General features: G+C 45.5%; 1 protein-coding gene across 1 annotated transcript in view; it reads right to left on the reverse strand.

Annotated features, from left to right (window-relative positions):
* LOC130107123 (contactin-3-like) overlaps positions 1-9593 on the reverse strand; it is a 54814-nt gene extending 45221 nt beyond the window's left edge. Inside the window, exons 1-7 of the mRNA XM_056273540.1 lie at positions 9539-9593; positions 8591-8726; positions 4843-5018; positions 4299-4394; positions 3231-3434; positions 1773-1875; positions 1204-1388 (exon numbers count right to left, since the gene is read on the reverse strand). Coding sequence (XP_056129515.1) covers positions 1204-1388; positions 1773-1875; positions 3231-3434; positions 4299-4394; positions 4843-5018; positions 8591-8726; positions 9539-9593 — 955 coding nt within the window. The remainder of the gene's footprint in view (positions 1-1203; positions 1389-1772; positions 1876-3230; positions 3435-4298; positions 4395-4842; positions 5019-8590; positions 8727-9538) is intronic.
* Positions 9594-13868: the final 4275 nt, after the last annotated feature.

Below are 13868 nucleotides of genomic sequence, written 5' to 3' on the forward strand. Positions count from 1 at the left end.
ATTCAAGTTTACCACCGAGTGTTTAGAAGCAACAGGGAGCGGGAAGCTCTCATCGTGGGTGAAGAGCTCTCTTTCCTCCTCCGCCACCTTACGATAATGAGCATCAACTGTTTTCCAGCCAATGCACAAAGCCCCACTTTTCACCTTTTACGAATTAACCGGGCGAAACTGAGATTTGAAGAATTTTAACAAGCAAGCCATTCAGCTCTCGTTAACATGCACAGTTCACTTTGCAGGTACATGCTGTCAACTCCAATTATACAACTGTTATTCTCCCTTTCTCTTATGCCAGGTAACAGAAAGGCAAGCAATCAGAAGCAAGTCAAGAGTTAATAACACAAAAGCTGCACTAAAATTAAAACTCTTTTCAATTTACATTCTCAAAATGAGGAGCTGTGTAGTGAGTCTGTTTCTTAGTATAATTAATTGTCAGCATTCCAACATTTTGTACCAAAAAGATTTTTCTTGACATAAACACTTAATTTCCTTAGGCCACATTATAACAGCCTTAACATTTCACCAACAGATACACACCGTTCATACCTATGGGTAAATATGAGTCTCCAATTGACCTAACATGCATGTTTTTGGACTAAGAGAGGTCACCGGAGCACCTGCAGGAACGTCATGCAAACTCTGCACTGAAGGGATTGAACCCAGGACCAGTTATAGACCCTCGACCAATTAGCCACTAAGCGTTTATGCTGCTATAATATCTTAACACATTTAGATTAAATGCTGTGTGCTGTGGCGGCACAGTGGCACAGTGGTTAGTGCGGTCACCTCACAGCAAGAAGGTCCTGGGTTCGAGCCCCAAGGTAGTCCAACCTTGGGGGTCATCCTGGGGTGTCCTCTGTGTGGAGTTTGCATGTTCTCCCTGTGTCTGTGTGGGTTTCCTATAGGTGCTCAAGTTTCCTCCCACAGTCCAAAGACATGTAGGTCAGGTGAATCAGCCATACTAAATTGTCCCTAGGTGTGTGTGTGTGTGTGTGTGTGTGTGTGTGTGTGTGTGTGTGTGTGTGTGTGTGAGAGAGCCCTGTGATGGACTGGCAGCCTCTCCAGGGTGTCTCCCCGCCTGCTGCCCAATGACTGCTGGGATAGGCTCCAGCATAACCACAACCCTGAGTAGGATAAGAGGTTTGGATAATGGATGGATGGATGTTGTGTGTTGTCTCAGAGAAACCTTGAAGAGATCACAGTTACCGTAGAAGGCCAATCGGCCAGTGGCCGTGTTCTTCCCCATCTTGTTCTCAGCGACACATTCGTAGCCCCCTGTGTCGTCCTGCTGGAAGCTGGGAATCTCTAACACAGCGTTTGAGTACTTCATCTTGACTTTGCTGGGGAAAGGAACACCATTGGCCCGCTTCCAAGTTATCTCTGGGACAGGGCTGCAAGAGATAGGGGATGTAAACCTTGGAGAATTTCTAACGGACGGACCTTGATTTAAGCTCCTTTTAAGTTTTACGACCCCGGCTCGAGTAGCAGGTGTGTCCGTCTTTATGGGCCTACCAAATAGGGTGTGATGCGGCGTAAAGCCTGCTCACACTTTCTCCAGTGAATAAAGAGAAAACTTTATAGGAGAACGCACACACGAGAGCATCCACAATTTCGACAGCCAGCTCTAAAGCTTTTCAGACCAATTATGAAGTGATGCCACACTCTAAGAGACAAAAATTGCCACAGTGATATTACTATACAGAAATCCAGGAATTCTTGGCCTGGTATGAAATACAGGAGAAGATTGAAAACATGCTTCAAGAAATCCAGCTTACTTCCCAAGGGCGAAACACTCCAGCGTAACTGTTGATCCTTTCGCAGCGGGTACATTGTCTGGGAAATGAACTTCTATTTTCGGCTCATATTCCACCATCACTCCTATGAAGTGCAAGCACAAGTACTTGCTCACCCTTCCATTATTCATGACTTACAGGCAATATGACTTGCATTATGGACCAAACAATGGCATGGTGAAACTAACAAAGTAAACAAAAAAGAAAAAGAAAAACACGAGTAAACATTTTCTCCAGGGTGAATTCAAAGCAGCGCACCACTTAAGCGTGCAACCACAAGAGTGCAATGAAATAAAGGGCAACAAATAATTCATCACTCTTCTTGGTCGAACAGAAAGAGCATGTTGGAGCTCTCTTTTTGATATGGTCCAGCTGTTTTATTTAACATTTTAATGCCTAAGCAGTCTATTTAAAAGCTCCGGTACGCCACCCTAAAGTATTTCATTGTTCATATCGTTTGTTTTATCACTGGGCATTCAGCAAAAACAGACAGGAGCAGAATCACTAGGACAATGTTGTGAGAAAGGACTCAAAACGTATGCAGTGACGTGAAGAAACTGACTGGTTCAGTCTGCAAGATGGTCGATCTGACTGTGATGTATGATTTATGTATAATTTATTGCAAAAGAAAAGTTTATTTTCTTTTATTATGTGAAAGCTTGAGGGAAAATAGAGCAGACTATGGAGAACTGTCATAAGAACTCAACTGAAAGCAAAAGGAGAGCTTTTAAGCAGAATGGAAATTATAAGAGCGCTAAGTCAGCAAGGCACAGATTGGGTTCTTTGTTTACTGGCCTACATTGTACTATATAACTATTTACTGGCAAGCATTAGCAATCGGAGACTCAAATACAATGTTATCAAATATGGGGCAAAGAGCACTCACAATGTCTTTTTAAAGCCATGCAAAAGAAAAAGTGCTAATTGCATAGCTTAAAAAGATTATCTACGGGGCGTTCGGGTAGTGTAGCGGTCTATTCCACTGCCTACCAACATGGGGATCTCCGGTTCGAATCCCAGTGTTACCTCCGACTTGGTCAGGCGTCCCTACAGACACAATTGGCTGTGTCTGCGGGTGGGAAGCCAGATGTGGGTGTGTATCCTGGTTGCTTCACTAGCGCCCTCTCTGGTTGGTTGGGGCACCTGTTCAAGAGGAGGAGGAACTGGGGGGAATAGCATGATCCTCCCATGCGCTACGTCCCCCTGGCGAAACTCCTCACTGTCAGGTTGAAAAGAAGCAGCAGATGACTCCACATGTATCGGAGGAGGCATGTGGTAGTCTGCAGCCCTTCCCAGATCAGCAGAAGGGGTGGAACAGCAGCCAGGAAAGGCTCAGAGAGTAGGGTAATTGGCTAAGTACAATTGGGGAGAAAAAGGGAGGGGGGGGGCCCAAAAAAGAAGATTATCTACCACATTTTGGGTAGGGAATAAGCGTCTTACCATCCGTCCTGAGGATCAGGGATGTCGGAGAGCTGTGAACTTTGCCTTTTGTGATGCTGTTCATCACTACGCACGTGTAGTTACCCACGTCAGAGGGCTCCACCTTGGCAATGTACAGGTTCCCCGTCTCCTGGGAGACAAAGCGTCGATTGTCTTGCTGAACAAAGTACGGGTACTCATTGAAGACCCAGGCATAAGTGAGGTCTGCAAGAAAAAAGGCAAACAGGAGCAAATTAACCATTCAAGAATTCAAGGAGCTTTATTTGTCACATCCACAGAGATACAAAGTAAAACACGTAGTGAAATGAAAGGGATGCTCAGTTACTGTGCAAGAATATCCAAGGGATCAACAATGGAATCAGTAAATAAATAAAATGAGATAAATAGAATAAAGTAAAATGAAAAAATATGGCATGTATACAGCACTTCAATGGGAATGGCATGTATAACTGGGCGTCCGGGTAGAATAGCGGTCTATTCTGTTGCCTACCAACACGGGGATTGCCGATTCGAATCCCATGTTACCTCCAGCTTCGTCGGGCATCCCTACAGACACAATTGGCCGTGTCTGTGGGTGGGAAGCCTGACGTGGGTATGTGTCCTGGTTGCTGCACTAGCACCTCCTCTGGTCGGTCTGTTCGGGGGGAGGGGGAACTGAGAGGAATAGCGTGATCCTCCCATGTGCTACCTCCCCCTGGCAAAACTCCTCACTGTGAGGTGAAAAGAAGCGGCTGGCAACTCCACATGTATCGTTGGAGGCCTGTGGTAGTCTGTAGCCCTCCCTGGATCAGCAGAGGGGGTGGAGCAGCAACCGGGACGGCTCAGAAGAGTGGGGTAAATGGCCAAGTACAACTGGGGAGAAAAAGGGGGAACTCCCCCCCCAAAAAAAGGGGGAATGGCATGTGTAGGGATACTAAAGGCCACTAAATGTCTCGAATGAACTGTTTGGTAGTTTTGTCAACACTAGTAAAAAATCTTTTAAGAATGGACCTTGCCAAATCATCTAGCACGAACGTGAACTGAGTGCAAAAAGCAGGTCATGTTTGCATAGAGGGCTAGAAAGGTCACCTCCTGAGGATGTGGGTGTGCCACAAAGTAACACCACTCCTTGTCCCTCTCGAACTGACACTGCGCTTCTGGTGTGGACTTTAAAATGATCCAAGTCTGAGGGAGGGGCAGATGTGACAGATTTTAGTGCATTATGTTAGTTGCAATCAAAGTTAAAAGGCACAATACTTCTAGAACACATTAATACAATAGGGGTTAAAAGGTTGTCATTCATAACCCGCTATGAATCGAGTGCTGTAGGGGCTGACAGTGAGAAGCAGAAGATTTATCACACAGGTTTTCCTATGCACCCTGCTGGGATAATTAAACAGAAACATTCACAGAACTGCTTTAGAAGAAGTGTTAAAGTGCAGCACGTAATAGGCTGTACCTTCTCAACCTTCTCAGAGCAGAATTTCAATGAGAAATTTGTTGTCTCGGACCAAAGAAAATGTGCTATTATCAGTGCCAGAAGCAGGACAACAAACCATTTAAATCCATTTCAATCAATGTCTTACAACCACTTGTCTTCCCACCCCATCAGTTGGTATAGTCCATAACTTACAGGCAAACTGTAGACTTGCTCTCCTGCTGAGGATGGCTCCTACAGTGTTGTAGGCCATGCATTGGTACATCCCTGCATCCTGGTAGCGGTCCAGACTACTTATAATGAGGTTGCCCCCAGACAGACGCCGCCGGCGATCCAGTCCCAGATTTATGAGGGTCCCATTCAGTGACCATCTGTGAGGGCAATGACACCATCAGCTGCTGGCAAAATTGACTGTCCATTACAGTCTACCCAGCAAGGTGGCCTGACAGGAGGTACGTTTGAGAACACAACTCAATAAACTAAGGATGAAAGATACAAGTGGGGCTGCTTCAGAGTTTATGGGTCCACAGGTTACAATGGTCAGGGTGAAACTGGTACTTCATACTTCTCATTTATACTCCACATCAATTCTTCAGAACTGTTGATTTAAAAAAAATGGTCTCAAGTCAAAAAGGAATAATGTGATGAAATACTTACCCTCTTGATGACGTTTTAAAAGATTTTGCTGTCATTGTTAGTTTGTGTGAGATTAAACGCTCACGGCAACTCTACAGTACAGCCAGCATTTCATATGAAGAGCTGTCCAACACTCTTGGCGGACAACTGATGACAGGTTATGGAGGCTAATTAAGATATTTCCAACACAAACGGCTTTTGTTTGTTTGTTGCAACCTCTCATTTGAGAACAGTGCCGGCAACTGACACCGGTGACACTGGGCTCATTTATCAGAATCAGAATCACAAATTCTATTATTGCCATGTGCATCACATGCACTAGAAATTTAGCTTGGCGTTGTTGGTGCAGAGAATGATGATGATGATGATTTATTTCGAACATGTAAATAAGATAGACACAACATACAGATAATCCACTGCCAATAATCTGAAGTGATCAACAAATCCACACACCAATCTCAGCGAACAAATCTCCGTTATGCGTCAGATTATTTGTTACATGTTTGAAAAGGAGGAGGAGGAAGTATATACACTTAAAATTATAATTAAAATAATTAAAGAATAAAATAAGATAAAATCAAAACAAGGTCAAATAAGTATGTGAAAAAATACATTTGATTTTGATATACTCTATTAATCCCCATGGGGAAATTCTGCTCTGCATTTAACCCATCCTAGCTGTGTAGCTAGGAGCAGCCTAGCACCCGCCGTGCAACACCCATGCAGCACCCGGGGACCAACTCCAGTTCATCTTGCCATGCCTTGGTCAAGGACACAGACAGGAGTATTAACCCTAACATGCATGTCTTTTTGATGGTGGGAGGAAACCGGAGCACCCGGAGAAAATTCACGCAGACACGGGGAGAACATGCGAACTCCACAAAGAGGACAACCTGGGATGACCACCAAGGTTGGACAACCCCGGGCTTCGAACCAGGACCTTCTTGCTGTGAGGCAACAGCGCTAACCACTGTGCCACCGTGCCGCCCAATATATACAAAAGCACCCACACACACACACACACATATAAAACAGCTCTAGCAACAAAAAAAAAGGCAATAAATGAGTCTGTCAGTGGGGGGCAGGGAACCTGTTGATTAGTCGGGGGGGGGGGGGCGTTGATTAGCCTGACTGCATGACTAAGAAAGGGAAGAAACTCTTCTTGTGGTGTGAGGTTTTGGTCCTGATGGACCTCAGCCTGCAATGTAACATGAGCAACACAAGGAGCCTCTTACATTCATTACATGCTTTCCTACACCTCAGCAGGCGACAAAGGAAATAAAGCCAGAACTTCACACCGTGACACAGGTTGCACTGACAAATAATAAAAAGAACTCAAAACACAATATCGATTCACTGAATCAAACAAGTGCCATAATTCATCAAGATATGTCTTCCCCTGCCACTGAAGCTTTCTCTAAGCAAATAGCAGGTTCAAGGATAAGAGTATTCTCAAAAAAAAAAAAGGCTTGGAAAATAACTTTTTTCTTCCCTTAGCCATGTTCCTCAGCTTCACTAGGCTTAAGTGAAAATGCAAGAGACAGAGGGCATAACAACTGACTTTCAAAAAGCTTTCAAGTCTGACCTTCAAAATAATTTCTTCAAGAATATGTCAAAACCTTTAGAAGTTGATGGGTGATTGCTGCCATATTTTATACACTCACACCATGAAAGCCCCTGGCAGTTGTGTTCCTGTGCGCTGAGTAGCCGCACTATAGTTTGGAGTATGGACTCTGGGATGCATTTTATATGAGACCTTCTGCATCACCAACACCAAGAGCTGGAGCTGTGTGGTACAGCACATGCACACATGGATGTGTCACGTTATCCCCGAGTCACTGTTTTTACCTCTTTTTGTTTTTACTGTTGCCATTCTCAGGGTGGAGAAGCCCAGGAGCGCCACCAGTAAATGTCCTGCCGTGAACTCAGTCAATGAGCAAATTTGTGTGTAAAATCTGGATTTAGCCATGTGCTCTTCACTTGAAAGTGAGACCAAGGCTTGTAGCACACACACACACACACACACACACACACACACACACACACACACACACACACACACACACACACACACACACACACGCACATGCTTGAGGAGCGAATAGAAGCTGCTGAGCAAAGAAAAACCAGAGCCAGAGCAGGAAGGCCTGAATTAACAAAAGCTTGAAGAAACAAGCTGACATGTGAGTCTTTTCTTTTTTCTTTTTTTCTTTTTTATATAAGAACGAAGTCAACTGTGCAGCTTCAAACCCCATCTTTCCAGCCATTGTTCCCTTGTTGGGCAAATACCTTCCAACAGTGGCTTAATATAAAGTACAATTTATAGTTAAAATCATCTGAATAGGGAAGAAATCATTCTACAGTTTGAAGTCACTGCTTTCTCCCTTCAGGTCAAGGCAGGTCAAGTACCACTGTTGACAAAGTGTCAAAAAAATAATCCCCGAATAAATTGATATTGTGTTCCTTCACGGAGCCGCTCTGGAAAGAGAGGGCTTTCATGTTGGGTACGTGGCGTTCTCCCAGGCGTGTTTCCCACCGCTGCGCCGTGGCTTTCGGGAACTCCATCTCCTGTGAGTGACAGGGCTGATGGAGAGAGGGAAGAGAGAGGAGCGGAGGGAGCGGTGTACGCCCATTTACACATCAAGAGAGGAGCTGGAGAGGTGCTGAGGGCATGCCGAGCCCAGCACAGCCTGCTCCAAAAGACGCCACGCTAAACACGCTCATCTCGCCTTTAATCAGCGTGCGGAAATACCTTGCCTCAGCTGGGGGGACGCGAAGCGCCCGAGATAATAATGTACGCACTCCACAGCACTATCATTCAGCTCATCTGCGCTGGCTGTGCTGCAGTAATTCCATTGTTGAACGCCAAAGACACTTATAATCAATGCCTGTTAGCGCCGACCAGTGTGTAGTAACCTAGGTTGGTCTCACAATGGTTTAGAAGAGAAGAGGATCATTAAAATGCAACACGTGTGTCACCGAGATACTATCTGGCGAGACGAGACCCGGATTGGCAGCGTGGTAATCAATATGAATCAGTAAAGCCATAATGATGCCAGCGCTTAAGAGCACCTACATGCATTTCATTTCTAACTGTGAGCAAAATTAATAGTTGGGTGAGACCTTGCTTACTGCACGTAAAGAAACATGATCTGGGAAATTGCAAATGCTTAATCAAATAAACCTCAGAGGGTCTACAGGTAAAGAGGGCAATAAACAAATGTGAGGATGTGCATTAAAACTCTTTGCACATATCCCAATATACTTGACTGTCTATGGCCATTTAATTTCTTTAACATGAACGTACCTGTATTGGGGAGGGGGGATCCCCTTAGCATCACAGGTCAGCGTGGCCTCCTCCTCAATGGAATCAACAGGGATGAATAAATCACCTGGCTCCATCCTCCATCTTGAGCCGTGGTATGATCCACTGTCCAGACATTCTGCAGGAGACACCGTGACAGCCTTTTAAATGAAACACTCCTCAGCCCCCCCCCCCCCCCCGGGAGGATGACAAACTGCTGATTGTGGGTGGGGATGGGGGGTGTCTCAGTAGGATTCTTGTGAATTACTTATACTCTTCACTAGTTTCCATCAATTAATTGATCAAACTTCATTTATTTGGAACATTTTCTACATGAAAATCTTTATTTCAGGGGAAGTCAACAGTGAGGAGGGCAAATCAAGCATTTATTTATACATTCAATTTGAGAGTATGTGTGAATGGATTTAAGCATGTGTGTGTGTGTACGCACATGTGTGTGTGTGTGTACGCACATGTGTGTTTGTGTGTGTGTATGTATGTAGAAGGTGTATACACAACCTGATTAGGGTAGGTCCAAGTACATGCATGCATGGGTAGTACTGGGATACGGGAATATGGACTGTTTGGGGTAGGCTGTGATATGAACCTTGGTTTGGGTAAGAGACAAGTAAATATTGGAGTGTGTGTGCAAGTAAATGAATTGCTGTTTTGCATGCGTGTGTGTGTATGTGCACATGTGCATGTGTGTATGCAGTATGTCAGAAAGAGACATGTGGAAAGGTTTCTCTACCAGGTTACATTCAGAAGTGTATGACTACCTTGATGTCTTACTGTGAGTAGAAGTCAATACTGAGGAGTGCCCCTTTAAAGTCAGGGGGGCATCCCATCAATCCTGATGGTGACATAGTTTTTCAACTTTTCAGATACTGCCCTGCGATTGTAAATGTCCACACACAAAAGAATCATTACACATATAAAAAGACGTTTTACCTGCCAGACAGTCGATGATTGATAACAGTAGAAGCTGTTTCCATGGCAACGTCATCTTTGGCAGCCAAGGGCGAATGAGACTTTCATCCAATAAGCTCTGAAATGACACTCTTATTCACTCAGAGAGGGGAGCTTGACCTGTTTGAACAAGAATTATGTTGGAGAAACCAAACTCAACAGACCTGTGTGGGGTCACAATAGGAAAAAGAAAACATTAAAAAAAAAACATTGAATTCATCCCAATTTATATGTCAGTGATTCATGATCATTCATCCCCACATTCGGAGTCTAGGGTACATTTAGGCATTGCCATTACAACTGCAATCAAAGCAGTTTTGGCATTTGATTCGGAGAGCAGGGATGAATTCCACATCCTTTCTCAGTTCCCACATTTCTAACCCATGAAAACCAAAGCAGCATCCTTAGGTGGCTTACATGTGGCCAACTTGTATTGAGAAATGCCCAAACCGAGGGTGATATCAAAAGGCATATGGGACGAGGCCCATGCCAATCTATTAAGGGGAGCTACCAACGCTCATGCTCATCTTTCACTTGGATGGATTCACTCACTGCCTGCCTGAGGAGGCTTGGACCTGGGAACTGGGTGCCATCCAATCAATTAGAGTCACCCATAGCAGCATGTGTCTACCCACATGCTGGGGTAAATCAAGACAGCCTGATGAGAAAGCGATTCCACCCAGGTCCATAATCAAGGGCAAGAGTCTGTCTGCCTCATAGCATGTGTTGTACATTGCAATGCACCAGCCTCCTGAAGAATGAGACAGGGAGAGTAATGACGCAATTATGAAATGTCACGCATGCACATAACGGAAACAGTGTACATATATGCATGGAGACATAGTATATACGAACAGGCACGTGTAACAATGCGTGCCGGCACGAAAACATGCCAATTTGTAGGTGGTTTATGCTCACACAGATGCAAGCCCATACGCTAGTGCACACACACATACATAACCAGGTGTAAACAGCCCACCCTAACCCCCCCCCCACACACACACACACACACACACAAATGTGCATGTCTTCAAGTAGGATTGGAGATAGATGAGGGCCAGTGTTTGGTAATGACACCAATATACTAAATGTCACACAGCAGAATTCAAGCGCCTCCACACACCTACATGCTTACCTCACATACTCATGCAACACAACACGCATACACTAACACCCCGCCTGCACACACACACACACACACACACACACACACACACACACACACACACATGCATTTTTCTATTTAGTAGAGATAAGCCGTGATGTGTGGCTCATTTGCGGCATAATCCCAGTGCTAGCCTGGTTCATAACGCTACTTAAGGAAAGGTCTAATTGTTTGTCAGCTGCCGGGATGTCAGATCAGACATGTGGGGTCTCAGCCAGGATTTTCTTCCCTGCCTTTCATGTTTGCTAGGTCCTTTTTCCCTCCCCAAAGTCTCCTAAATTGGATTTGTACGCTTCCTCTCAAGAAGACTCCTGCATGCCATACCTCAGTGATAGGCCCACAGTATGCAAACTGCTGGCACCTCAGAACTAAGGATTGGTGTGCAGAAGGTACAGGGGATATTATTACACCGGTGTCAACTTAACATGTTAAAGTAATGCATTCGGAACAGGGTTTTGTCAGGTAAGGCTCCCTTTACCGTTTGATGCCATGAAAGCCCTTTTATGCAGGCATAATAAATCATTTACAAACGCAAAACTGCAAGATAGTGTCACTGATGGTTAACTGGAGTATAGCACACACTAACATTTACATATGCATATGCATCTCCAAATGCTCCAGCACATGCGCCCACACACACAGACACACACACACACAGACACACACACACACACACACACACACACACACACACACACACACACACACACACACACACACAAACACACACACTGTCATATTCATGGACGATGGTAATGAAAATAAGGCAGATGAATGTGATGGGGGGTGAAGAGAGAGAGCTTGTAAGATGAATCACAGACATGCAATGTGTGTGTTGCTCTACCAATACACCATTGCAAAGGCTGTCATAAACCCACTGTATAATCACCATATCTACTATCCCTACCACGCTCAGCTGGTATCCAAGTAACACGCTGGTTCAACACAGCCCAGCCGAAAGAGTGGGAGTCTACTTTGAAGACCTGAGTGTCATTCATCACAAACATTCACTTAACTGATATGGTGACAAACAGAAATGCAATTACCAAGTCCATGCTATGGGGTAGAAATTATGTGTGTGTGTGTGTGTGTGAGAGAGAGAGAGAGAGAGAGAGAGAGAGAGAGAGAGAGAGAGAGAGAGAGAGAGAGAGAGAGAGAGAGAGAGAGAGAGAGAGAGAGAGAGAGAGAGAGAGAGAGAGAGAGAGCGAGCGAGGGATAGAGGTGGGGGGGTGACAGAAGTGTGTCTGTGTTTGTGAATGTGTGTGCCCACACCTTTTCATCAACTGCTGTATCTCTCAAGATGGTTAGCCAATCACCATGCACTTCTTCCAGATTCGCCTAAGGTGTGTTGAAGGTGTGATTCGTTATCAAGATCTTTAAAACACTATCTTTAAGGCCACACAAAGGTGTCTTGCTTTGCTGGGTTGCTCTAGATCAATGCATACACGCATTATACGTGCATGTGGTCCCTGCAGGCTGCCTTGGCTTGTGCTGCCCTACACATTTCAAAAGGTGACGTGAAGCCAAGCTGCAGTGTGGCGTCCTACTAGGCTAGGGCAAACACGGCAGAGAAAAACGAGTGAGATAGTTGCAGAATGGAAATACTGCTATCGCAAGACTAGAGTAACTGCATTTTTTTCCATCACCTGGGCATTGATGGCAGGCTGCACATGTGCACGGGCCACAAAACGAACTCCTTAATTTGAAATCAAGGTCTCGTGCCTCCGTTTTAATACATGACCCTCAAAAATAGGCTACACAGTGTGGAGGAATTGGTTGCAGTTGGGAGGGCAATGATGCGCCTCACGCTGCTCCACTCAAACAAATCATTAACGATAGCACGCACGCCGAGATGGAAGATCATTAACTCCGAGAGAATAACAAGATTTTTTTGTTTTGTTTTGTGTGCATACTATCGATACAAACGTGTTAATAATGTAGTGGGCTTGTATTTGTGCGCGTCCGCGATTGCCAGGCGCGCACACGGGCTGTATTTTTTTCTTTTTTTCTTACCTTGCCTCCCCTTATCTTGAAATATCTTGACACCAGCAGTAAACAAAATCAGTCCTCATAGAAAGAGCTGGTGTCTTCCTCTCCATGGAAGCCTTTTGTTTGACAAATGTCAGTCTGGTCGACGAACTCGTTCATACAGGTGAAATAGAGCCCGCGGTCAGCAAGAGATAGCGGGCGGTACACGCGTCTCATATCGCTCTATCTTCACACGCACCCCCACCACCGACACCTCCTCCTCCTCCTCCTCCACCACCACCACCACCACCACCTCCTCCTCCAAATAAAACAACACCCACGCAGTTTGCTCCACGGAAATATCCACAGCGACACGCGTTCACACTCTCCGACGTGTGAACTGTTAAAAGCCCGCGTCTGAAAGGTTGGCGGGGAAAAAAAGGAAAGAAAAAAAAAAGAAAATCGGGGTCGTCGTAAGAAGAAGCTCGCGCCGGCGGTTCTTTCCGCGCGCGTCAAGTCGGCTTCCCCCTGCGGAGCCGGGCAACCTTGGCGAGGCGACGGCGCATCCAGTCAGCGGCGCTCGGGAGGCACGGCACTCGCACCTGTCGGAGAACCGCGCCCCCCTCCGTCAGACGAGCGAACTGCTCGAAGACGGCGAGCCTCCGACATAATAAAACAAGGGCATTAACTGTAAGCACCTTTGTTTGTTTGTTTGTTTCTTTATCTATTTGTTCCTCGTTTCGTTTATCTGGCTTCCGTCTGACAGTTTTTTTGCCAGATTTTGGTTGATTTCACAGGAATTCCAGGCGAAGATCTAACCCCCCCCCCAAAAAATCAGCGATGATTCGCATCACCAAAAGAGCAGTTTATTCTGTTGTAATGGTGTGGGGCTGGGGGGCTTTGTATGTCACCACCCCTCACCCCCCCCCAAAAAGCACTCCAACGGTTCTGCTCAGTTCAGTTCAAACACTGGAGGGAAAAAGGGCAACTGGGATAAGCCTTGCCCCTGAGACAATGCTCCACACAAGTTGCTTCATTTCTGTTCGTTTCGCTTTTTTTATGTTTTACACACACACACACACACACACACACACACACACACACACACACACACACACACACACACACACACACACAGTATTCTGCTGCTAAGCCCTCAACCCCCCCCCCCATACACAC

Source organism: Lampris incognitus, chromosome 2, assembly GCF_029633865.1.
Source record: "Lampris incognitus isolate fLamInc1 chromosome 2, fLamInc1.hap2, whole genome shotgun sequence".
Lineage (NCBI taxonomy): Eukaryota > Metazoa > Chordata > Actinopteri > Lampriformes > Lampridae > Lampris > Lampris incognitus.